Source organism: Cryptomeria japonica, chromosome 3 (genome assembly GCF_030272615.1).
Source record: "Cryptomeria japonica chromosome 3, Sugi_1.0, whole genome shotgun sequence".
Classification (NCBI taxonomy): domain Eukaryota; kingdom Viridiplantae; phylum Streptophyta; class Pinopsida; order Cupressales; family Cupressaceae; genus Cryptomeria; species Cryptomeria japonica.
This window is the reverse complement of record NC_081407.1, coordinates 684,385,277-684,411,481: the sequence shown is the minus strand read 5'-3', so window position 1 is coordinate 684,411,481 and position 26,205 is coordinate 684,385,277. Positions and strand designations below refer to the sequence as shown.

The following is a 26,205-nucleotide window of genomic DNA, read 5'->3' as shown; positions in this document are numbered from 1 at the left end:
TCATGAGGCATTCTCCTCAATTAGATGTTGTTTTCAGTTCGTCCACCTGCAACATTGTTGATAGGGAGACTCGTACTACAATGGCTATGGGACTTGAGGATCATGGTTTGTATAGACTTGTTGATTCTGGCGATTCTCAAGAGCATGCTCTGGTTGTCAGGAGTACATCCATCATAACACTTTGGCATCAGTGTTATGGGCACTTAAACGTGCACTCTCTGTTATATCGGGAGGGTTTGGCTACTGGTCTACCTGAGATCCAACCTCAAAATCATGGAGTTTGTGGAGCTTGTCAAGTTGGAAAGCAGCATCAGACACCATTCTCAGATGGTGATTCTTGACGAGCCTCCAAGGTCCTTCAATTGGTTCACGCTAATGTATGTGGGCCAATGAACACTCCATTTGTTATTGGTTGCAGGTACTTCTTGTTATTTGTTGATGATTTCAGTTGTAAAATGTGGGTGTATTTTCTAAAAAATAAATTAGATGTGTTCAGTTCATTTCAATAGTTTAAGGCCTTAGTTGAAAAAGAATCCGGTTCTCAGATTGTCACTCTAAGGTTAGATAATGGGGGGGAGTTATGTTCTAATGACTTCTCTACCTTTTGTGCTCCACATGGCATTAAGCGCCAACTCACCACACCATACACCCCTCAGCAAAATGGTGTCGTTGAACGCAGGAATCGCAATATTACTGAAATGGCTCGTTCTATGATAGAGCAACGCAATGTTCCTAAGAAATACTGGGTTGAAGCAGTTTACACTGCAGTCTATCTCTTGAATCGGTCACCTATACATGCTGTTAAGAAGATGACTCCTGAAGAAGCCTAGTCAGGACACAAGCCTAAAGTGGGCTATTTGAAAGTCTTCAGTTCTACAGCTCATGTATGGATTCCAGACACCAAGCATGCTAAGTTGGATTCAAAGAGCCAAACACTTATGTTTACTGGTTACAGTGACAACTACAAGGCCTACAGGCTGATTGATGTTGAGACAGATCATCTCATTTTCAGTCGTGATGTTGTGGTTGATGAGACTACTGGTCCATTTATGCCTTCTACTACTCCTAGTCTTGCGACTCCTGATGTTGGTGTTCGTCTTCCTCTTGGTTCCCATGATGGGAGGGCTTCAAAGCATTCTGACTCTGAAGATGAGGAATCTACCGATCCAACACCACCTGATTTTTCACAGGATTTGCATCCAGATGACTTTGTTCCGGAAACTCTAGGGGATGTTATTCCTCCAATGCTAGATGTTGGTACTTCTACCGTGCGGCCTAAATGGTGGGCCAAGACAATAGGAGATCTTTGTGATGATGAGCTTCTTGAGGATAAATCAGTTCAGCAGAAGAGAAAGCAACAAAATACAGTCAACTTTGCACTTATGGCCAACATCCACAACATCCATGAGCCCCATACATATTTCGAGGCTAAAGGCATTCCTGAGTGGGAAAAGGCTATGGAGACAAACTACTAGTCTTCAGAAGAATAACACTTGGGTTCTTTCTGATCCGCCTCCTAGGAAGAAACCTATCAGTTGTAAATGGGTTTATGAAGTCAAGTATCATGTAGATGGTACTTTGGATAAGTACAAGGTTAGATTGGTTGCTTGGGGTCTAACATAGCGGGATGGTATTGACTACGAGAAGACTTTTGCTCCTACTGCCAAGATGAGCACAATTCGTCTTCTTCTTGCCATTGCAGCTTAGTTTCGATGGAAACTTCACCAGATGGACGTTAAGAGTGCATTTCTCAATGGTGAGTTGCAAGAAGAAGTTTATATGACTCAACCTCCTAGCTTCAAGGTTCCTGGTAAGGAACATTAGGTTCGCAGATTGGTAAAAGCCCTCTATGGCCTGAAGCAAGCACCTCGGGCTTGGTACTTCAAGATTGATCAGTATTTGGTTGAACATGGTTTTCAACGCAGTCCCTCTGACACTAATCTGTATGTCAAACTCTCCGGTGATGATATCCTCTTTCTTGTTGTCTACGTGGATGACTTGATCATTATTGGCAATTCAACACATTTGATTACAACCATCAAACAGGACTTGTGCCAAGCTTTTGGCATGACAAATTTGGGGCTTCTCCATTATTGCTTAGGCGTCGAAGTGTGGCAGACTAGTGACAATATCTTTATTTCATAGTCCAAGTATGCTCGCAGTTTGCTTGACAAGTTTCGAATGTAGGATTGTAAACCTGCTTCCACACCTATGGAGAAAGGGCTGAAGTTATCAGCCAAGTTTTCATCACCTGTAGTAGATGAAACCGAATTCAGGCAACTAGTAGGTAGCCTCATCTATCTCACTGCCACTAGACCTGACATCTGTGTTGCTGTCAGCTACATCTCTCGCTTCATGACAGCCCCAAAAGCTGATCATTGGATTGTAGCGAAGCGAGTGCTGCGATATGTGAAAGGCACTTCCAACTATGGCATTCTGTATAGCAGGTGCAACGATCCAAAGTTGATTGGTTATACTGACTCAGATTGGGCAGGATCAGTGGATGACAAAAAATCCACTTCTGGGTACGTATTCAGTTTGGGTTCTGGTGCTGTCACTTGGAGCAGCAAGAAGCAACAGGCTGTGGCTCTTTCCTCCACCAAAGCCGAATACTAGGGAATAGTCAAGGCCACATGTGAGGCAGTTTGGCTCCAAAGGATGCTTTTTGACATGCAGATGCCGCAAGCAGGTCCTTCTCCCTTGTATACTGATAATCAAGGGGTGCTCAAACTGGCCAAAAATCCAGTCTTCCATGAATGTACCAAGCATGTCAAACTTCATTGTCACTACATCCGCAAGATGGTAGAAGACGGATCAGTTTAGTTGCAGTATGTTCCGACAACGGATCAGACTGCGGATACTCTCACCAAGTCTTTGAGCCCGGATAAATTTGTAAAATTCAGGGGGCAACTTGGTGTTTTTGATAGATTGACCATTAAGGGATGGTGTTAGAATTTCCTTATATTGTCAATGGTCAACTTAGGTTGTTAGTCTTCATTAAATATCTACAGTATTTTTGTAACATATATATTGTAACTTTTCCTTATATTAATGAATGAAGTAATTTACCAGTGAATATGTTTTCCACAATACTTAACAGAATGAATGATCATTTTAAAAATGTCAAATGATTGATCTTATGGGTGGCTTGTTTGGAGGACCTGTTGATGGGTGTTTTGTGACCACACCAACATAGAATAAAGTTTCCAATAATCACCTTATCCTCTCTTGATCAAAATCAGATGTATGCTAAGATTGCAGGAAGTTCATACATTGACTCCAAGGTTCCAACTGCGTACTAGCGACTTTACTGTGGATATAGACTCGTTTGGTTGATGTTGTTGGTAATCCAAGGGGACTTACGCACACTTGAAGAAGACTTAGACAAATTTATATCTTTCAAGAAGATTCTGACGAATGATTTGGTAATAAAATAACTCTTTTTTGGGTCTTTTCGATTGGATAATGTGGAAAGTAAAATGGGAAAGGGCTTAAGAAAGCTACTCTAAATCTAAGAACTTAATAGACAACAATGATTCAGATGAGATCAACCACACTTTGCTTCGCCACTAGCAGACAACTACATAAAGAGGGTGCAATCTTTAGTGGTTGTGTTTGTAAGATTTTGAACCATTGGTGAACGCCATCAGAGAACAATGTTCATCCAACAATTCAAATTAAGCACACGCATACAAGAGCTTAGTCCAACCTTGCACCGAGGATAGAAATCATCTATCAACAAAAGGTATGAGCAAGCGATCTCACCATAAAACACTGCAATCAACTTCGTTCATCTAAATGCTTGAAACAAATCTAAACTAATTGAGGAAGGTGAAACCATAAAAGCCACAAAATAACACAAGTGAACACCATCAAAGAACAATGTATCATTGTTATTATCTCAATAACTTATCGCAACAATTTCATACAAATCTCCCTCCTGTTACAAATGAAGGGGCGAACCCCTTTTATAGGCCTCCAAGAGGAAAATGGACGACTGAGATTACAAATCAATCAATGGCTAAGATTAAACATGTAAAACCCTAATTAGGGTTTGACCAAAGATTCCCAACCATGGCGCCAATTAGTTGGAATAAGCATTAATGAGGATTCATGCCACTATCTATGAATTACCCTTCTAAAAAATGGCGTCCATAATGCATTAAATGCACCACTACATTCAAAATCACCCATCATGCATTAATTGGCCACTACCTCCTCAAATATGATGGCTGCCATGCATTGAATATGTCACCACTTGGTCAAAATGTCCTCCAGCAATAAATGCACCATTATGTCCTCATGCAATTAATAGATTCTTGTCCAAAATTGGACGACCATTATCCCGTTCATTTATGGCGAATGCGACAAAACTAGCTATGATGGCCTCTAGCTCTCCTACGGAGACACTTGGCACAATCTCTGGTTTGAATTCCAGAAATGAAATGTCCTCTTCATGCTTGGAGATTTCCCCACCTTGGAAGAATTTTAACAAATTTTTCCACTTCAAAAGGAATCTTGTACGTCTAGAATTCTAGGAGAGAGAATCTTTCTAGAGAGATTTTTGTCCTAACGGAATTTTCTTTTGTTCTCGTGCATACCTTGCCCTGGAGAAAGATTTTCTGTTAATTGACTATTTTTTCCATGTTTGAGAAATTGTCCTATTCGGAGTTCTGGAGAGGGAAAATCTTCATACTTAGCCAAGTTTCTTTTGTGCCTTGAAATTCGTCACCTTGGGTGCATTTCTACCTTGAGGAAGGAATTTTGAGCGTGGAGGAAATTTCCTCCTTGATCATATTTTAGCGCCCTACCTTCGATTTGGAGTGCATTTCTCTTGTGATGAAGGAATTTTGACTTGGAGGAGAATTACTCCTTGACCCAAAGAAACGGGACTCGGACTCGGCTCGGACTCGGCAAGGCCAAATCGGACTCGGACTCGGGACTCGGCGTCAGACTCGGCTGGACTCGGGAAAGTGAAAAACTCAAAAAATTTAGAGATTTTTTAAGATTTAAAACTTGTTTCATGCACCCTTTATTGAATAAGACACAATAACATCATCAAACTTGGCTCATTTCATTACATAATACATACACAAGTATACATCTATGATCTATCACATAAGCATAAACGCAAATTGTAGCTGAAGGAAATAACAAACATAGATATATAAATATTGTCAAATGTATACAATATTACAAAACTCATGGAATAAAAAATCCATGTCATCATATGATCATCATCAAATGTTCCATACAAATAACAAAGGTAAATACATCTACAAGCCTATGGCGCAGAGGAGTCTGCACCCTCCGGCCCCGACATCGGCTCCGATGAAGGCCCCGGCCCCCTACGAAGGCGTCTAAGGTAGGTCATAGATGATTGGGCAGCCATAGCCGCTCCTCGTGACACCACGCCATGCTCACCAACATCAGGAACATCTGTGTCACTGTCACCATCTGTGTCACTGTCACCATCTGTGTCACTATCACCATCTGCCTCTGAATCTCCTCTCTCTGCTCGTGCTCTCTGCTCCTCCTCTGCCATGGCTACAGCCTCAGCCTCTATATCTACCTGGTCAATCCAATCAGTGTCATCATCACTAAAGACAGCCACAGGATCTGTCTCAATGGCCCACTCTGCCTCAGGATCAACCTCATCTAGAATGATAGGAGAGATGTCAGCTAATGCATTCTTTCTCATTCTCAGGCGGAGGTTGTAGTGAACAAAGATAAGATCATTCATCTTCTCCACGGATAATCTATTGCGCCTCTTGGAGTGTATGTGCTCAAACATACTCCAATTGCGCTCACAACCAGATGCACTGCATGGTTGGCTCAAGATGCGAATGGCCAACTTCTGAAGATTTGGTGTCGTTGGGCCTAAAAAGCTCCACCAATTATCTGAGTTTGAAATGAGAAAAATAAATAAAATCAGTCTCTCATAAACTCATTTAACAATATACAATAAAACTAAAATTAAGCCTTACAATTTATTTTTACCTGGCATCATAGTTGTCCTACTTTCTTTGGCGATAGGACGAGAAAAGGTCTCCCCTTGTGCATTTGAGAACAACTGTAGCTCTCGCATAAGATCTGTCTGAGTACAACCAACAGGTGCCATCTTCTCCATGACTGAGTATAGCCCATCAAGGACCTCCGTAGCAGCCCTGAAAGTAGGGCTAAAATGGAATGCCGGATTCAAATAATAGGCTGCTGCATGGATGGGCCTATGAAGCTGATGATGCCATCTCTTATCAATGATCTGCCAAATGGGACCATACTTACTCTCATCTCCTGCATAGATAGATTTGATGCCCTCTTTCGCCCTATCCATGCCCTCATATATGTAGCCCATTGCGGGCTTTTCTCCATCCGCAACTTGCAACAAAACCACCAAGGGCTTAACAAACTGTAAAATTGAAAATATTGTGTAATTTAAAACATGAGCAAATAAGAGAATATGATGAATAAGTTATAAAACAAAAAGTTAAATAAAAATTGTAGAATTTATAAAAAAATTACCTTCACTATCTCATCACAAGGGCTCCAAAAGCCTCGCTCATCAAAAATGCAGTCTGCCATATCTTTCCCTGCTGGGGTGGCAGCATAGGATGAGGAAGACCACTCCTCACCAACAATCATACGTCTCAAGGCCATCTTACAACGAAGCATGGACTGCAATGTGATGAAGTTTGTGGCAAATCTTGTGATTCTTGGACGAGCTAACTCCTTATGCTCTGTGTATTGTCTCATAAGAGCCAACACCCATGAATGATTATATACAAATTTGCACACATTTCTTGCCTTTTCTACACATGTCTTGACCCATGGAAGTTTTCCAATATCCTCTAACATGAGGTCAATGCAATGGGCGGCACATGGAGTCCAAACTATAGATGGGCGCCTCTCCATCAATAGTCTGCCTGCAACAACATAATTTGTTGCATTGTAATTAATGAGGTTACAAAATAGAAATTAATTTGCAAACAAAATTAGTTTGTAATCAAAAGTTTACCTGCAGCAACATAATTTGGTGCATTGTCAGTCACCACCTGTACCACGTTCTCTTCACCCACCTCATTAATCACCTCCTCTATCTGCTCACATAGGTAGGTGGCATTCTTGCAATGGGCGGAGGCATCAATAGACTTGATGAAAACGGTGCCCCCTGAAATAAATAAAGCAAGATCAATGATCATTCAATAAATCATTAAATGAAAAATAAAAAATTAATGCCTAAATGAAACTAAAATTAATCAATCACCTGCGGAAGAAACAAGAAAATTAAGGAGAGTTCTATTTCTCCTGTCTGTCCAACCATCAGTCATGATGGTGCAACCTTTAGTGCTCCATATTTGGCGTTGATCACCCAATTCTTTCTTCACATCATTCACCAATTCAGTCAAAATGGGTCCCCTCAAATCAAACTCAGAAGGGGCTTTGAACCCCGCCCCACAAATGGTAAGGGCATCAACCATTTCTTGCCAATAAGGTGACCTGTCACAAATAATTTTAATGAGATAAGTATGTACTATGTATAATGAACTATATACAACAAAAATTAATACGAACAATCAAATTATAAAAATTAAAACAATCAAACATAAAACATTTACCTGGCTGTGAAGAATGGAATACTGCCATAGATCCAAAATCTGCCAACTGCCATTTTAGCAGCATCATGGACCTCCTTGTTCCAACCCATGCTCTCAAGTGACTGTTGGGACCCAGGAGTAGTGCGAGGTGCAAAAAAGGTATCCAACCTAGATTTACGAATCCTAGGTCCAATGCTAACACTCCCACTACCACTGCTAGTGCTAGGAACATGAGAAGGGGCAGAGGCACTGGCACTGGCACTTATAGAAGCAGAACCGGAAGCATGAGTAGTAGCAAAATGAGTGGGACGATATGAAGGTAAGGAAGAAGGCCCTCCAACACAACCTAATTGTGTCCCTGTTCCTAAAGGTGCATGTCTCCCAATGACTGTGAGATCCTCTTTTTCTTTCCTTTTCCTTTCAATTTCTTCAACCATTACATAGCAATCACGTACGGCCTCAGTGACTGCTTTTGTGCATGGGTCGGCATCATGCCCACGCACACCAGCAATATGGTATTTCAATCTATATATGCCTCCATGGAATATTGTTTTGCAAAATATACACTTTGTTTGCCCTGGAAAATCCTCATGATATTTCCAAGCAGGGTCCTTTCTAATGGGAGGTCTAGAAGAGGACATTGTATGATTGTTTTGTGAAACTTGAGGCAAATAAGAATGTGAAGGTTGCTGCAATAAAACATTACAAATGCAAAAATAAATTAAGACATTCATTCTGTGTTGTGCATTCATAATTTCATTCTCATTGAACATTTTTTTCAAAAAAGCTAAAGTAGGGTTTGCAATTTTTTTTTTTTTAAATTGTAGGGTTTGTCAAACCCTACTTTAAAAAAAATAAAATTACAAACCCTGGGCCTACATAGTAACATAGAAAAGATTTTGGAATAAAATGTAAAACTTTCAAAAAAAAAAGAATAGAAAAATGAATTTTTGCATATAAGAAACAAAAAAATCTCAAAAAAACAATGTTACCTCTTAGAACTCTTGAAGAAAATTGAAGAAATTGAAGAAATCTTCCTTGCTGGTTTTTCTTCAATGCACCCTTGTTATTCTTTTTATCTCACTTTACTCCTCCTATTTTTGCAAATGAATGAAATGAAAGTCACTTTTAGGTATAAAACAAAAATAACACAAAAAAAACAAGTCAAAAAAACCATTTAAAATTGTTTTTTTAAAAACTTTTCATTGACTTCGCCGCCGGCCGAGTCCCAGGCACGGGACTCGCCGAGTTTGGCGAGTTTGGGCCAAACTCGCCAAACTCGGCGAGTCTAGCGAGTCTGGCTCCTGGACTCGGCAGAGTCCGAGTCCGAGTCCCCAGGACTCGGCGAGGGTGACTCGCACTCGGACTCGCCGAGTCCAGGCGAGTCCAGGCGATATTCGTTTCTCTGCCTTGACCCCATTTTGGCTCCCTGACTTGGCCTTGGGCGCATTTCGCCTGTGGAAGAGGATTTTGAGTTGGAGGAGAAGAATTCCTCCTTGAGATGCATTTAGTGCTCCCCCTCATCCTTGAGCGCATTTCCTTCATGGAGGAGGATTTTTGGAATTTGGACAATCTAAAAAGAAAGTTCCTCCTTGACTAGCATTTGGCGCTCTGCTTCTTCTTGGAGCGCATTTTGGTGTAGAGGAAGAAATTTCTTGAGTATTGCATTTTCCTCCTTAGCCTTGAATTCCACATTTTGTTTTGTCCTTGGGCACACTTTGAAGGTGAAGGATTTCTTTGGAATTGACATTTTCCTCCTAGACCATGTTTCTGCATTTTCTACTTGTCTTGGAGCGCATTTGCTAGGAAGTGGAGGAATTTTGGAAAATTAGACTTTTCTTCCTTGATGTCGTTTTGGCGCCCATTCCTTTTGTGTTGAGCGCATTTTCCATGAGGTGGTGGAATTCTGACTTGGAGGAGATTTTCCTCCTTTGCTTGGTTTTGGCGCTCTTGCTCAAACTTGGGTGCAATTTACACATGGAGGAGGAATTTTAGTGTTGGGAGGAAATTCCTCCTCTACCTCATTTTAGCGCTCATCTCCTTACTTGGGTGCCATTTCACCATGGAGAAGGATTTTATTGTTTGGGAGGAAATTCCTCTTGTACCCCTTTCTAGCGCCCATTCTTGGTCTCAAGTGCACTTTAGCCAAGGTGGAGGAATTTTGGAAAATGTTAATTTTCCTCCTTAACTGCATTTTGGCACCCAAGTCTAGCTTGGAGCGCATTTCTCATGTGGAGGAATTTTGGAGTTTTGAACATTTCTTCCATGACCTTGATTTAGCGCCCTCCTGCTATCTTGAGTGTACTTTTGACCATGGTGAAGGAATTCATTAAAATTTAGACATTCTTTCCCGACTTGGGATAGATTTTTCATCTTTCTAGTTTTGGCTACCATCTTTAGGATTGAGGAAGATTTCTAATGCCGTAGATTAATTTTCCATGCTTTTTTCACTTCAGGAAGGAATTCCATACTTAGCCATTTTTTTGATCATCATCTACTCGCTTTTTTGACTTTCTAGATTTGGAACATGGAATTTTAGGAATGCTCTGCCATCAAGTGCCTTGTCAACTGCTTGAGAAAGACTTGCTGAAAATAGACTTACTAAAAAGACTTGCTGAAAATAGACTTACTAAAAATAATTACTTCCAAACATCAAATTAGGGCAAATCGGGACAGGGTGACACTAAAAATAGAAATTGTTAAAAATAGTAAGTTTGTTTAAATCCAAAATTAGGCCAATCTGGGACGTAGCGAAACTTACTAAAAATAGCAAGTGCTTAGAATTTGCTCAAATTTCACTGGTAGCTTCCTTGAAGGGTTCTAAATTCATTGCTATGTTCATATCTTCCAAAACCCTAAGGAGATGACCTCAAATCTAAGTCTGAAGGGCAAAAACCCTAAAATAGACAAAACAAGATCCAGACTTAGTCAAATTCGCTCAAAACACTTGCAAATTTGATCAAATTTTACCAAAACATTTGCAAACTTGGGGAGTCTGAAGGGATTGCAGGGAAAAGACCCAAAGAATCACAACCAAAAGACCGAGAGGACCAAAAATGTAGGGGGTCCCCATTTTCAATGGGGCGATGTGTGAACATGTCACAACATCTAGCGCCAATTCGAATAAATGTTCTCGAACATTTCAAAGATAAAAACCCAATCCATAACCCAAAATCTTTGGAAAATTCCATCCGACCTATCAAATGACTAGAAAACATACGTGAAAAGGAAGTAGAATCTTTGATTGGCTCAAGTCACTCAATCTTGGATTACCCAAGTGTGTGCAATTGAATTCATTCCAGCTCATGAGATCATCAAGATCCTTAGAATCCCTCGTGGCGAGCTACATAGGTATCTTTACTCGAAAAGTATCCTGGACATTGCCTCGCTGCCAGTCAGGCGTTCATAGCCCCGACGAGGTTGTCGCTGTAATTCTCACGAACATTGCTCCATTGCCAACTGGGCGTCATAGCCCTGGTGGAGTTATCCGCATATTCCCAAAGCCAATGCTTTGTTATTTCTTTTCATTTTTAATCTTTTCCTTTCTTTTGATATTGCATTTTCTTTTCACACATTCTACAATTGGCTCGCAAGCAATGAAGTTCACAATGGGTTTGAGAATTATAGTGGTGCTGAAGCAAGATTTAGGATTTTTCACTAGCCATGACTTCTCCTAAGGAAACCTCAATGACTTAGAGCAATTGATTAAGCGTGTAAAAATACAATGATCACAAGATATCGGTGTCAAGACATAATGAGTGATTCCCCTCCAAGTCAAGTACAAGTCCTAACCAAATGATAACATCAGAAAAGAACAAACTTTGACTCCAAAGCACTTCATAAATAGTTATCCAAGAAATGGATTTAACATGATAAGTGTAGATGCTTGAGTGGGCTTAAGATAACAACGCCTTTCTCACAAATGGGATCCCTCAAAGGAAACCTAAACTAAACGACAACTTCAAATGAACAATATTCACAAGACCTAAATATATACAACTTCTAACATGATTTTTTAGGGTGTGCAGGAGCAAAATGGCATTAGTCATGGTTCAAAGCCTTGCAAATTCATCTTTAAACTCAATAAAGTAATCTTTCATAATACAAATCTCAAACTTAAGCAAATATTCAAGAAAGATTAGCAACTGGGGCAACTCATTTGGGCCATGATTAATCCATAAACAAGTTGTTCTTCCTAAATTTTTGTAATCAAATTCATAGCTTTCAAACTCAGGAGCAAGGAAAGAGACAACTTGGTGGTCCTCGTGCGTGGGTGGGAATTCTTGTGTGTCATCCACTGCTTCATCAGGAGGTCGAAGCTGGTGATATATCATCCCACTTGCATCCGCAATATGCAACTCAGAATTCCAATCCTTATTGGGCACAATGTAAGAACTAGATTCAAATGGAAATTTGGAAACATGATTATTTCAGCCATCGGCTCCTTTTGAATCTTTGGTAACGGGTCTAACCCCAACTTGAATTGCTCATCATATTCTTCTTCCATTGTGGTAACTTGCTCATCAATCAGCATTTCATCCTGTTCAATTTCCCTTAGCAATTCTACCTGCATTCTGAATAATGAGTCGAGTGCCAACCCGAATTGCTCATCATATTCTTCTTCCATCTTGGTGACCCATTTATCATCAAATATTCCTTCTTGCCTTAGGTTGTTTATCATTTCTTCCATCTCGAGCATGCATGAATGAACTTCTTCATGAAGGACTATTCCTTCTTGAAGTGCACTGGAACCACTTCCCTCTTCATGTTTTCCTCCTTGGATGAATGAACTTAGGAAATCTCTCACATCATCTCTACTTTGAGCTAAGTCCTCCATTTCTGGTTCTTGATGATCTTCAATAACTTGCAATTCTGTATATTCAGTCGCTTCCATATGCTGACAATCCCCTTGGGTGGTTCTCCTTGCTTGGATGTATTACATTGTTTCCTCAATCTTTACTCCAATGGCTTCTTCCTCTGTTGTGATGTAGGAACAGTTTTCATCCACTTGAATGCTAGATTGTTTTTAGTTTGAAGACTTAGTTTTGTTTTTTAAGAGAGTAACTGCTACTTTTTGAATGGCATTGTTCAACTTCATCTAACAGCTAAACTATGGATTTTTTTTTCCGATTTATAAGGTTAAAGCTTTATGTTAGATTAAAATACAGATGTAGTATAAGATTTGTGTCCTATTTTTCAATAATTGCAAGTTGTGTTTCTTTCTTTGTATTCAATATATTGTATATGTTACTGTGGTTGCAAGAAGAATTTTATCATGCGATTAAATGTATATTTTTATTCTACATATATTTACTGGTTTTTTATTCCCTTTGCAGATCTCAAGGTCAGCTCAGATTCTTCTTTGTGCTGCATAACTTAATTATATCTGTGGAGAGAGAAGATGCAGCTTGAATATAAGTTGGGATGTGTAGCGTCATAAGAAATAGGCATTTAAACAAAACGTAGACTTTTAATTATGTACAATCCAAACTGCTGGTCATCTTATAACTTGTATGGAAGCAAAATTATAAAGTTCACACAGGTTTACAGGTGACATAACAGTGTAATCCTTTGATGTATTCTATTTATGCAGGGCGGTCTGAGGCATCAGCAGTTGTTTATAGAGTTGGTGAATGCATGCAGGAGATAATAAAGTTATGGAAGGAATTTGAAGCATCTAAGGGTACCAATAATGGAGAGAGCTCCTCGGTAGCTGGTCCAACGTTAGAGATCAGGATACCAGCTGAACATGTTACTACCACCAATCGTCAGGTATTTCAAATTACACAGTCAAAAACTGTCTTATTTTCAATTTGACATGCTTTAGGGTTGTATTTACAAACAAACATTAATATTTATATCCATGGATTTTATGTAAACTATTTAACCAACCTGTTAGGTTTGTGTGTGATCTAATTTTAAGCATTCCTTTAGTTTGGGCTTGAAGGAAGACTTTTGTTATTGCCTCCTGATTTTTCTTGTGATTTTTTTTTTTCATGTACTGTTTGGAGGCTAAGTCTTTCCAAGTCACACGGCTTCTAAAATTTGAGTTTGTTTTACAGGTCAAAGGAAGCCAATTATGGGGAACGGATATTTACACGGATGACTCAGATCTTGTTGCAGGTATCTATGTTTCTGATTCTTTCTACTTCATTTCTTATCAAATTTCAGTTAAAAGTATTTGTTGTGTGCGCTTTTGGATGTTATTCTTTATGTCCACGTAGCCATAAGGTTGAAACTAAGTTCTGACCCAGCAAGGAGGTCACGATATTCTTTGCATATGGTTGTGGCAGTACTGAATTTTCAGAACTCATGCATTAGCTAGTATTACTTCTACTGAAACTTAGAAGCACATCATTTTCTTTTTTTCTTCTAGCAGGCTGAAGATCTAATGGCAATTTTAAAATTTTTTATATTTATTTTTTAAAAATTTTCATTTTGATTTTTCTCTAATTGAATTCTGTGAAGTACTAATGCACACGGGATACTACCGACCAACGGGTACGCCACCTCCACCAGCCATCCATGAGCTTCGTGCAACAATTCGTGTCCTTCCACCTCAGGATAGTAAGTTTGAATTTCAATATTTTGCTATCTTGAAAGATTTTGTCTGCAATTTTCATTTCATCTAATATCTTAGGGGTTGAACAAATGCCATTTTCTATAATGTAAATGATTGGAATTTAAAGGCATCCAACAAAAGCAATGTTGTTGTAGTTTGAACTTTTGAAAACTATGAATCCTGATTCATTTTGGGTGGTGTGCTTTAAGTTGATGGCAGTTTACTTCGAAGCGGTTTATCAGATATTATGAACAATTTTTTGTGTGGATACTTTTCAAAATCTAAGTTACTGGTTTGGGTTCTGGTACACTGTTATAGCAATTTTTTGGGAGGCTGGATATGTCTGTCAAAATTTCCATATAAAAATCATAAATATTTACAGATTTTAGCTATCTATGACATTTTAATATCTCTAGATGGTATATATATGGGCTAAAGATTATAGATCAAATAGGTTAATAATATATGTATTGAAGATTAGGTGATATTACAAATTCATCTCAGACAAATTTTTAACCCATTATGTGTTAGAATAAATACATTTGTAATATCACATTATTGTAATAATGTAATAATTATTAACAGTGTCAAAGGCAGTTTGGTAGTTGGTTAGGTATGCCTGGCCTGTTCAGTTAATTTGTTAAGTTGATAACTCACTTCTCCTTGTGTATGTTGAAATCTTCCTTCAATAATAGGCTGCTTATTGCTTTCCCAATACTATTATTGTATCAGAGCAAGTATATTTCCTGTGCCTGTGAAGCCATTAAGCAGTTATTTCTGTGGCTGTAAGGAAACAGTGGACAACGTATGGTGGAGCAGGAGCATTGGGAAGAAGCACCATTCATGTAGAGAAAAGAATGCACTAATAGATTAAGAAGATTTGTCTGATGTTGCAGCTGGACAAATCAGTAGACTAGCACAAATTGGAAATGAGCAGAGAACGTTTGGTAAGGCCAACAAGAAGGCCAAACTGATCATCCTGTTTGGTGTTTTAGATGAGGTTCAACCTCACCTCAGATCAATGATTGCTAAAGAGGTTTGGGATCAACAGGTTACGAATTAAAAAATCATAATTAGATCCTCAATTTCGCAGAGTGATTATTTTGCTTCAAAAGGTAAAATGGTAAAAAGCTGGAGATTTTTTTGAAATAGTTACAGGATTGAGGCCAGCATTGGAATGGCTAGTGAACTTTTTGCAAAATGACTCTCTTATACCTATCATCTTGAGAGCACTGCCCCCTACCTTTCAAATATTTATCACTTCTCTGAATGTGATGCAGTAAAAGATGGGGGACCCAATGAAGGACAGCCTTTCTTTGCAGCAATATACATAAAACAACTAATAATGTATTATGGAAACAACATAACTCAAAAGCACAATCTTAATTGATCATATTTCACATTACATCTTGTCTTTTTGGTAGACAGTCCAGCAATAGGGGACTTACAATCTCTTGACAATTTTCTCTCTCAATCAATTACCATGAACTGACTCTTCAATATCTAGCCAAGGAGGCAAATATTGCTGTGTTTTCCCTATCATTCCCCCCTTCCTACATCAATTTTCATTACTTATATAAAAACAAAGGTTAACTCCACATTCCCACGATCCTCCAATCAAATGCCTCGCATTCATTTCTAAATGGAGGCACCTAAGAATGGTTATCTGTCATGTGGGCATCTCACTAAGTTTGCAGGTTTCAAGACTTTAAACTTTCATCAGCTATGACACCTCAATTCAACCTTTATACGAAAATCTCATGCCATGGAGGATCATAACAAGATAAATGAAGCTAAAGTTGTGGGTTCAAGTAGGAATATCCAAGAGTAATTGATCAGCAAAGGCAATGTAGCGGCCACATAAATTCAATTGTTTTCCAGTTTTGTTTGTCCTTATGCCCACCCAACTAAAGAATCAACTCCCAGCTTGTTCTTGCGGGTCGCTCCAAGGGAATATTCAATAGATGTGTGTACCTCGATATGATTCCTAGTGATAGATGTGGCTAGCAGAGAATTAGCAATGCCAACATAATGCCAAAATAGACAAAGATGAGGTTTAGGATCCCACCAAGTGTAATGCTGTCAAGAATAGAAATTGCAATGGATCATATGCTTCCTAGAATTGCCAATGTATGGGAGGAATGCCGCATGGGGCAAGGATCAAACGACAATTGTGGAAGGAACAAAATAATTGATTAAATTGCATAAGCAATAATAATTGCTCCATCATTTAGACATCACCAAAATCGAGATATGTTTTATGTCTTGAAGCCATATCCTTGAAAAGACACAATGTCAAGGAATAACTTGAAAACACAACAAAATTAGAGAGAACCAAAATTAACTTGGTCATTGTTTTTGGGTGAAATAGGGTCACTTGTGTACCTTGATGCTCTTACATTAGAATATGGCCATAAAAAAGCCATTGTTTGAAGAATTGGTGAATATGATTTAACAAGAAGAGGGCATTCATGGTAAGACTGCAAGCTCCCAAGATAATCAGGCCTTCACATCTCAACAAAGGGAAAAGAAACCTAAATATTGTAGTGGTCCATTAGGTTCATCACAACCCAAACTAGATGTTGAGACCACAAGCTCCCAAGATAACTATGCCCTCACATCTCAATGGAGAGGAAAAGAACCTAAATGTTATAGCGGTCTATCAAGTTCATCATGATCCAAGTTAGACAATTCATTTGGACAAAAAAATAAGTGATTTGTGGGAAGAAGGGACACAATCTCTAGGAATCTTGGTACTATTCGTTTGCCTGTGGTGGATCAAGCTATCAAAAGCCACTTTTGAATGCTCAAGGGGACAAGAATAATGCATGTTTACAATGAAACACAAGCAACAAGGGAATGTTGCTTGCTTAGGTGATTTTGATGAAGATTTTCTATATGTTGTGAAAATGCAGGCTTCATCTGCTAAAAGTCTTGTCTAGTATGATGATTTTGATGCATCTAAACACATGACAAGAACACGAGTGATTGTACAACTTTACCACTTAAACTTGATATGGGCAAGTTTCACTTGTTGATGATATATATTCTATGAGGTGTAGAGTTTTGGTGAGATTTCTCTACCACACAAGATTCACATTGTTGACGTATGAAGTTTCTTTATGTTTTGGGGCTCTTGAAGAACCTTTTGTCAATAAGTCATTTTCTAGGGCACAATGTGAAGGTTGAATTGATATATATAATGGTGAGAAACTTTGTCTCATTCAAGACGAGATTTTAATGGTCAAGTTGTAGCTTGTACCTTAGCAGTTGGTAAAATGTTTTAGTTGGTTGATGTCACCCACAAAGACAAGGTCCTTGTAGTTAGACAAATTCATTCACCCTTTGGCACATAAACTTTTATCATTGCAATTTGGGGTATATTCTTGTTTAGAGTAAGTAAGATATCGTGCAAGGACTTACCTTCATGAAGAAAGATAATTTCGTTGTTCCAATTGTCTTGGTAGGAGGCAATATTGGGCTACTTTTTCTATTACAAAACATGAGTCTTTGGTACCTTTGATTTGGTGCATGCCAATATGTGAAATTGTAGATCCATGTCACCAATTCATAGTCATGCCTGATGTAATCGTCTTTTTATGAATGATTATACCTAAACAAATGTGGGTTGATTGCTTGACTATCAAACATCATGCACTTGAAAAATTCAAATAATTTTGAGCCCTTGCAAAAGGGTCATTTGGTCACTCCCTCATGGTCATCTGCTTAGATTGATGGGGGGATTCATTAGTAAGGAGTTTTTAAACTACTTTGAACAACATGGTATCAAAAGATAATTGACCACATCTTCATGTCTTAACAAATTGGTATCATAGAGAGGCATATTTGTACCTGTTGGAAATGGTGTATGTATATTAAAGATGTAGATCTAGTTCCTACATTTTGGACATAAGTGGTTCTTCCAATTGTGTATTTGTTGAATTGACACCCACCAAAGAGCTCAAAACCATGATTCTTGAAGAAGCATGGATTGGGAAAGCCTTTCCATTTCACATTCGAGAGTGTTTGGGTCTATGGCCTTCATGCACATCCCCAATGTGTAGAGCAAAAAGTTAGGATAAAAAATCCTTGAAATGCATTTTTCTTGGATCTAGCTACAAATTAGTTGTACCTCACCATTTCTGTAATCTACCAAACTCCTAAAATTGTTGAGATGAAGAAGAGGAACTTGAGGACATGCACTATATAGAAGAATTAGGTGAAACAACAAGACAAACGGTTTTGTTTTCAGTGGAGCAATTCCAACTCTATCTCCAACTTAGTCCTCATTTGACACAAAATATGAAGTGGTATTGTACCACCACGAGAGATGCAAAATTAGATGTAGTTGCAAACGTGACTAACTCCTAGCCAAAGACCCAGAGCAAGTCTCATGAGGAAGTGAATATGGCTTTTATGTTCATGGTAGTCTATAATTCAAAGCAAAAACCATAAAGCAAGCTCATGACTCACAACCTTGGAAAGATGGCATGTATTCAAAATATCAATGATGTTTGAGGAACAATACCTTGGAACTTGTTGATTTTCCACTAGGGAAGAAAGCTATTAGATCCAAATGGGTCTTCAAAATTAAATACAAAGCCAATGTTAGCATTGACAAGTACAAGGCCCTACTTGTGGCCAAGGATGATATTTAGAAAGTAGAAATTGATTATAAAGAAACCTTTGGCTGACTACAAAGATCAAGACTAAAGATGGTTTTGGCAATAGTAGTGTAATTTGTTTGGCAAGCTCATCAAATCGATTTAGAAAGTGCTTTCTTCAATGGAAATTTTTAAGAAAAAGTCTATATGACTCATCTTGAGGGGTATATTGCACCTAGAGAACAAAAAATGTTTAGACTTGTGAAATTCCTCAATGATTTGAAATAGGCTACTCAAGCTTGGCACATCAAGATTAATGTGCATCTCTTCAACCATGACTTCACCAAGAATCCCTGTGATTCCAATTGCTACCTCAAAGAGCACGGGGGGAGATTGCTATTTTGACATTATGGTCATAATTGAGAATTTTCAGCAGACTATTGAAGCAATGGAGAATGATCTCAAATCGAGTTTGACATGCTAGATCTCAGGCTCCTGCATTATTGTTTTCAACTTGAAATGTGTCTAGAGAAGATTCAATTTTTTGTTTTCGAGATGAAATATGCCAAGACATTGCTCAAGAAGTTCAAGATGTGTTAGGTCGTCATTATTAAAGAGGCTTGAGTCACTCATCAATACACACATGGTGTTAGTCCAAAGCCATTTGAATATCTAATTAACTTTAAGAAATTAGAGCTTTAGCTGGTGAGAAACATGCCATCCATTCTTAGCACATGACAATTTTAAGGTCATTTTTTAATCCATATTTAAGACCCAAACTCTTAATTTAATACTCATGAATCATTATAACAAGTCTGAATATAAAGATCATTATTCTGTCTTTGAATTAATCTTTAACATAATCCATGACATTCAGTTAACCAGTTGTAAAAATATCATCAATTTACTAAGCCTTTTAAGGTCAAAACAAAAGCTATTTTACATGCTCTAAGGTTGTCTTTAGACAATGCAAGATCTTGGCTTTATAGAGCCAAATCCTCAAACAGATTTGACATTAACTGAGAAAAATGCTCAGGATAATCCAAAATCTCCCTCTATTGCACCTTTGCAAACTGCCCTTTTGATTTGTGAAAACCCTCACCTGAGCTTTCCACATTAAAAAGTATCTACTGCGAGGGAATAACTTTGCGCAGTTTCTAGTCCATGGCAAAGGGGTCTGCTACTCTTGCACTCAGCTTTGAAGGACAAAGTAGCCAAATCTCAAATGGAGAAGGTGTGTTTGAGATGCCTGTCAGATACTGTACCATTGTAGGGAGAATTCTTACCAGGCAATTGACACTTCATAATGTTTGCTGCATCATCCACCAAAAACCTCCTGCTATCTGAAACCAAAGTCTACCTGCAACCACAAAAGATAAAAAATGAAGAAACTGAGTTCTTTCAGGCCCCTAAAAGGACCTTAGCTCACTTCCCATTGATTGTCTAGCATTTGAGCATGAATTTTGTGCACTGAGAATTGCCCAGTAAGTCGCTGGCAAAAATAATAATTTGCTGTCCTATATAGGATAAAGGGTCTCCACAATAAAATGAAGGGGAGTGGAAACAGGGAAGGGGTGGAGAATTAAATGTAGGAGCTTCAGATTTTAAAATATCTGAAATTTCAAATCCCCAGGATCTTCACTGACCTTTGCAGTGAAAGGTAATTGGGTAATTCTCAAATTTGCAAGGCAATCCACAATAGTGTTGCACTCTCTAAAGACTATAAGAATGCAAGAAAGTAATACGTTTAAAACTATTGCCAATTAGTTCCACTTTCTCCAAAATGCTTCACAATATTTTAATCTGTAATGCCTTTTCTTCAGCATCTTTCAATAAACTTGGGAATCCACTTCAATCTCTAAGAGAGTGCACCCCAAAGCCTTAGCCAACTTGAACCTTCAAGCACTGCTAAGGCTTGAGCTTCATTATTTGACTTTGAACCTAAAAACTAAAAGGACTCGCTGAGTCATTTCTAATAAATGTGCCAGAAGAACACAAAACAATCCCAGCCTCAGATGGCCCAGGATTCCTTAAGTTACTTCATGAAAAACTCAATTTGAGAAAACCCTGTTGCTGAAAATTCCAATTATCATCTATACATTCAATCTCTTTATACAGTACCTTGTGTTATTTCCATAGTTTCAAATTACTATTGGGCATTGGATGTCTATTCCACTATATTCTGCGCTAACATTTTTTATGGATCACGTGTTATTCACATGAAAGCTGATAGAGTTTGGGGAGAGTAAATTGATTGATGTACAATTTTGAGCAATGGGTCTGTGGTCTAGATAGCAAAAAAAATCATACAGCAAATGCTTCTATTGATGCAGGTGTCTGGTAGTGGTTTTAAATGTGCTCTGTAATTTATTAATATTGGATTTTTATCCTAAGAATTTTTTGCCACTTTTCTAGGTTATACGTCAACTTTGAGAAACAGTGTTCGGTCCCGTGCTTGGGGAGCTGCAAGTGGTTGCAGCTATCAGGTTGAGCGATGCCGCATTATGAAGGTAAGTTCTAATTCATTCTATTATACTTTTTTTTAATATCCTTCAGCATTTGTTGCTGAAGATGCAATGGGATTGAGAAATTAACATTTCATGAGTGTTATTTCATTGTATATAGCAAGATGTTTGTTTTAGTCCAAAGGATTGTGTTCTCTACTCCTATTTGCAGAAAGGAGGTGGAAGTATTGAGCTTGAACCTTGCTTGATGCGGTTCTCTGCTGTTGCACCCACACTTGCACCAGCTGCAATGGAGCGGTCAATGACAACAAGAGCTGCAGCTTCGGTATTCTCTTAAATACTATAATTTATGAAAGTTCACAGTGCAGTATAAATTGACAAAACCTGTTTTTATGTTGTATCTTCTAGATTTATGTTATTAGCAATATAACTGGGATCAGTCATGAAAAATCTAGATTTGCTTGCCTTTCCTAATGATTGATGTGTGTGTGTGTTCACACTTGTATATTCTATATTATATTCATATATTTACTGGTGGTTTCTTTTTGATTACTTGGTAAAAGTTGAAATCTATATAAATACTCTATCCTATCTGCCTCTTTTTCTCTATTTTTGATGTGAGATTTTTTTTTTTCTGGCTGTATGATGCCTATTCTGCTTTGTCAGCAGCCATAGGTTTTTTGGATGAATTGCCACAATGGAATGCTATTTGCTTGTTTTAATTTCACAGTTTGATTTTATGTTTCCTTTTATTTCAATAACTTGTCTCTTTGGTTTTAATTATATTTTCACATTTCCTTTGTTCTACTTATTTTCTCCAAATTTTTAGATTGGCATATATCTTTTTTGTGCAAGTTCTTTTGTATCACTCATGCATTGACAAATAAATTTCAGATTGAATTGATTAATCAATTTTTAAAGCCATCTATCCATTTCTTGTCATGTGATTGCTACATACTCTATCTAATTACTAAATATCATTGGTATTCTCTTCAGCAACATTACAAGCAATAGGCATGGAACCACAAACTTCATTTTCAGTTTTTTCTTTTCCTAAAAAATTAACTTTGCTTATTTTGATTGTACGTCTTTTTCTACATTCATAACTATAATGACCATATTTTTTGGTATAATGGCATTGGATGTGTGATTTATCGTACCTTTGGTTGTTTCCTTTTGTATAACCATTATTGCTTCCGCTTCTGCTTTCTCCTTTCTCCTTCGTTATAATTGTTGGTCCTGCTTCTTCTAAATCCTCTTCCTCTTCTGCCTCTGTCAAATCTGGGAATTGATTTGTACAAAAAATTTTCTTTTTTCTCCTGGTGCTTAAATAATACTTGATATTTGAGTGCTGGTAAGCATATAATTTCGCCCCTTTAGTTTGCTTTTGTATAACAGTATTGATGCTGCTACATAGACAATAATAAAAAAGATAGTTTTTCTAGGGAGTCAAGTCAATGTTAGAAACTTAGTTGAAGTCAAAGTAGAAATGTGCTGCTCAAGTCGTGTATGTTGCATATATTTTATATGCGTCTTTTTGTAATACAATGGGATAGGAGAGAACAGAGAGAAGATGTCTGTAGCAACATTGAAATATAAAAAGGGATCCATAAGACAACTTCAATTTTTACCATTTTTTGTGTATGTCTGAAGTGTTGTTCGTATGCATGTTTGGCATTCTGAAACAATTGCTTTATTTGTGACAACAGTCTTTTCCATGTTTCAATGGCAAGAATTATAAATATTGTAGTATATAGAGATGAAGATTCTATTTGGATCAGAAGAGTTTTGATGAAGAACCCCCAGATCAAGCAACGTATATGCTCTCACTCAAGCTCAGAAGGATTTATTGAAGGAAAACTTCAAGAGAGATAAAATTCCCTATACTTCGTAACACAAACAATTGATGACTCTAAAAGATAAAGTACTACAAGAAGCATGGAGTACACCACTCAGAAAACAAGTCATTGCATATGCAAATGTTCCTGATGAAAATAGAAACAAGTTAGATGTCAATGGAAAATTGTTTATTTTGTGGAATACAATGATTAATAGAAAGAACATAAATTATATAATCCAATCAGAAAACAAGTCATAATCAGTAGAGATGTTGAGTTCCTTAAGGTGAAGAATGATTTTATGAGTTGAAATTTACTAGAGCAGTGGTTACTCCCTACGGTGAGTTGTTCAAGTTCACGGAATAAATAGTAAATGCAGACAGAACATATAACCAGCAACTACAACTATATTCAGAACATTAATTAAAGTAGCAGTCACAACAATATGGCAGAAAGATGTTTCCTTTTATTGCATTCCGAAAGCTAGTACATCAACAACAACCATTCTTACCGATACAATGCAGATTATATACTATGTGGTCGGTTGGCGGGAATGCCAACTGCTGAACGACCAACTACCTTCGGGAAGTTATTACATGCCAAACTATGCTAACAACTAAGTTTTATTTAATGATGACATAACTGCCGTCTACATCAGCCCCCCCCAAAAAGAAGTCGTCTTCCAGATGACGGCAAACAAAATGGGGCTAAGAAAGAAAGCTACTGCTGAGAAGTGGGATGAGAGGACGTCCCTGAAGTGGCCCCAGAAGCTGGAGTCTGACGTTGAAGTTGCTGTAGTTGCGCCGTGCGGAGCCGAAGGTCACGCTCGCTCGCGGGCTTTCTTCACCATGTGTGCGGCCTCCAGTAAATCCCTTGCCTTTCTGCTCCACTTGGCCAGTCAAGACTGACACCTTATCTTCTAACGCTGTGATCTTCTCACTCTGCTCAGACACCTGGGTAGCTTGGAGCGCAACTTTCTCCTCCAATTCAGCTCGGATCCCCTTCTCTATTGTGGCAAGTTGTGCACACTTGTCCAACTCTTGCTGGAGTCTAGCAACCAGTATTTTCTCTGCCTCCTGTGCAACCCGAGCCTGCCTCATCTGAAAAAAGAGTTCCCTATAGGAACTTTCCATGTCCTGGAAGATAAGGCCCAACACTCCCTGTTCCTGCATGATGTGCCCTCGCCGCCAAGTGGTAACCATTTGTGCAGTCTCTACCTCTGGCCAGCCTTGCTGAGTGAAATGTCGGTCAAACTCCTCCTGGCACCCTCCCCTCATAAATTCTAGCAGCTTCCCAGCTTTTGGAACGACTCCCGCATCTACTTGTAGATCCATGCCAGCAATAACTCGTGCTACTTGGGTAAACCCCTCCAACTCTGTCATGAACCGTCGGATGGACCCTATGGGGTCCTGCGGGTCAGGCCATGAAATATGAATGTCCATGTCTGCATCACCCCCCACTAGAGGTGGCTTTGTATCAGGCAACCTATGGTCCCCAGACTTCGTACTCTCATCCTCCAAATGAATCACATCTTGTAGGGTGGCTTTTTCTTGGCCTTCTGCGCTCAGTGCCTGCCCAATGCTCCCAACTGCTTCCTCCATGATCTGACCTACTGTCATGGTGCGTGGCGAAGGGGGTGAAGGTAAGTGTGGTGTCAGTGCAAACTGATCCAACCAGTTATCCAAGGAGGCATCCACATTAGACTCCTAACCCGACTTTTCCGTCATCAAGGCATCTGATACACCACTCTCTTGTACCAGCCCGCCATCCGTAGGGGTCGTACCTTGCACTTCACCTTCGGTAGCATGTTCTTGTACTACCACACCATCTGTGGGGGTCTTCCCACGCACTGTACCTTCGGCAACCCCTTCTTGTACTATTCTGCCAGCCGTGGGGGTTGTGGCCGTAGGTGTCATGTGTACGGCTCCTTCATGTACGACTCCCTTAGCTGACTGTACCGCCCCAGCTGTAGGTGTCTGTGTGGTCTCGTCCTTCGACTGAACTACCCCTCTGATGGCTAGCGCAAACCTGGGGTAGTGACACTCAGACTGGTGCCCGTGGGGATCCTTCGGGAAGTTTCTGAAATAATACACCCACTGGAGTGACATCTCCTAGCGGCATGGCCATTGTCAATGCCTATGAGGGTACCGGGTGAGCCGAAGGGGGTAACTTTGGGGCTGCAAACTTCACCCGCGCTATAGTTCTTTCCTGTGCCTGTACTCCTCTAGCCGTGGGCCGCTCCACCTCTTCCCCTCCTTCTGGCTGTGCTTCCACCCCTTCAGCTTCATTCGAATCCACATTGTGCGGTGCCATCTGGAACCCTTCCTCACCACTCCGACTCTCCAAATCTTCAGTCTCTTCCTCCTCTACTTCTGTATCCTCGTCCGAACTTTTGTTCTCTACGTCTTGTTTCCTTTTCTTCCTGGCAGGCTGGCTGGTTTCACTCTCGAGGGTGTCCCAATGGGTCCAATAGTACATCGCAGGTTTGTTCGGCTTAACCCTGTTCCATGGCTGAAATTTGCCCCACTTCTCCGAAGGGACCCACGTGCACACGACCTCCAAGAAGATGGCAATTGCATTGTGGCACATATGAAAAGTTTTATTCTCCAGTGCCAGAAAATCATGAATTCGGTCATAGAATAGCTGTGCCCAATTGTACACCTTCCCTACACTGATGCCATTCATGAGGGCTATCATAGAAATGACAGCAACTTGAGATGAAAGACTCTAATGAAAATGTTACAGGTCAAAAAACCTCTTCTACCAAGCAATAGTTTTAGTGTTGTTTATCAGCCTTCAACTTCTAGTAGCAACTCTACCATATTTTTTCACTCTACTGAGTACAACAAGGAGGGCCATTTCAATGCACTCCCAAACACCAAAAAAGATGAGAAGATAATGGAAAATTTATAAGTAACTCAAATTGCTCATGATAATGATTTAATTTCTAATTTTGAGTTATTTATTGAAGTTATATTGGTATGTTTCAAAGAGCAATTGTGAATGAGAATTGGTTGAAAGTCACGGATGAAGAAATTGAGACTATAGAGAAGAATCATTCTTAGGATCTTTTAAATTTGTCAGTAGTAAAAGATGTAAATGGTGTGAAGTGGATTTATAATACTAAGTCTAGTATTGATG

The 26,205-nt window shown here is 38.9% G+C and overlaps 2 protein-coding genes across 2 annotated transcripts in view; one reads left to right on the top strand and one right to left on the bottom strand.

Moving 5' to 3' along the window:
• The window catches only part of LOC131051109 (uncharacterized), a 76,171-nt gene that overhangs the window by 25,836 nt on the left and 24,130 nt on the right, over positions 1 to 26,205 (top strand). The window contains exons 3-8 of the mRNA XM_057985480.2: positions 12,932 to 12,939; positions 13,189 to 13,367; positions 13,658 to 13,718; positions 14,064 to 14,162; positions 21,177 to 21,271; positions 21,438 to 21,551. Of these exons, the coding sequence (XP_057841463.2) occupies positions 12,932 to 12,939; positions 13,189 to 13,367; positions 13,658 to 13,718; positions 14,064 to 14,162; positions 21,177 to 21,271; positions 21,438 to 21,551 (556 nt within the window). The remainder of the gene's footprint in view (positions 1 to 12,931; positions 12,940 to 13,188; positions 13,368 to 13,657; positions 13,719 to 14,063; positions 14,163 to 21,176; positions 21,272 to 21,437; positions 21,552 to 26,205) is intronic.
• LOC131028582 (uncharacterized) lies at positions 5,945 to 7,802 on the bottom strand. Its single transcript, XM_057958894.2, has 5 exons — positions 7,617 to 7,802; positions 7,265 to 7,497; positions 7,016 to 7,168; positions 6,523 to 6,923; positions 5,945 to 6,409 (listed from the first exon to the last, which is right to left on the bottom strand). Exons 1-5 carry the CDS (start codon positions 7,703 to 7,705, stop codon positions 5,984 to 5,986), a joined length of 1,302 nt encoding a protein of 433 aa, XP_057814877.2. The 5' UTR covers positions 7,706 to 7,802; the 3' UTR covers positions 5,945 to 5,983.

Excerpts from the sequence above, each read along its gene's own strand:
- LOC131028582 (XM_057958894.2), bottom strand. The coding sequence starts at position 7,705 with ATGGGTTGGAACAAGGAGGTCCATGATGCTGCTAAAATGGCAGTTGGC. Across the intron at positions 7,498-7,616 it reads ATTCCATTCTTCACAGCCAG|GTCACCTTATTGGCAAGAAA; the intron begins GTAAATGTTTTA and ends TATTTGTGACAG. Across the intron at positions 6,410-6,522 it reads CTTGTGATGAGATAGTGAAG|TTTGTTAAGCCCTTGGTGGT; the intron begins GTAATTTTTTTA and ends TCAATTTTACAG.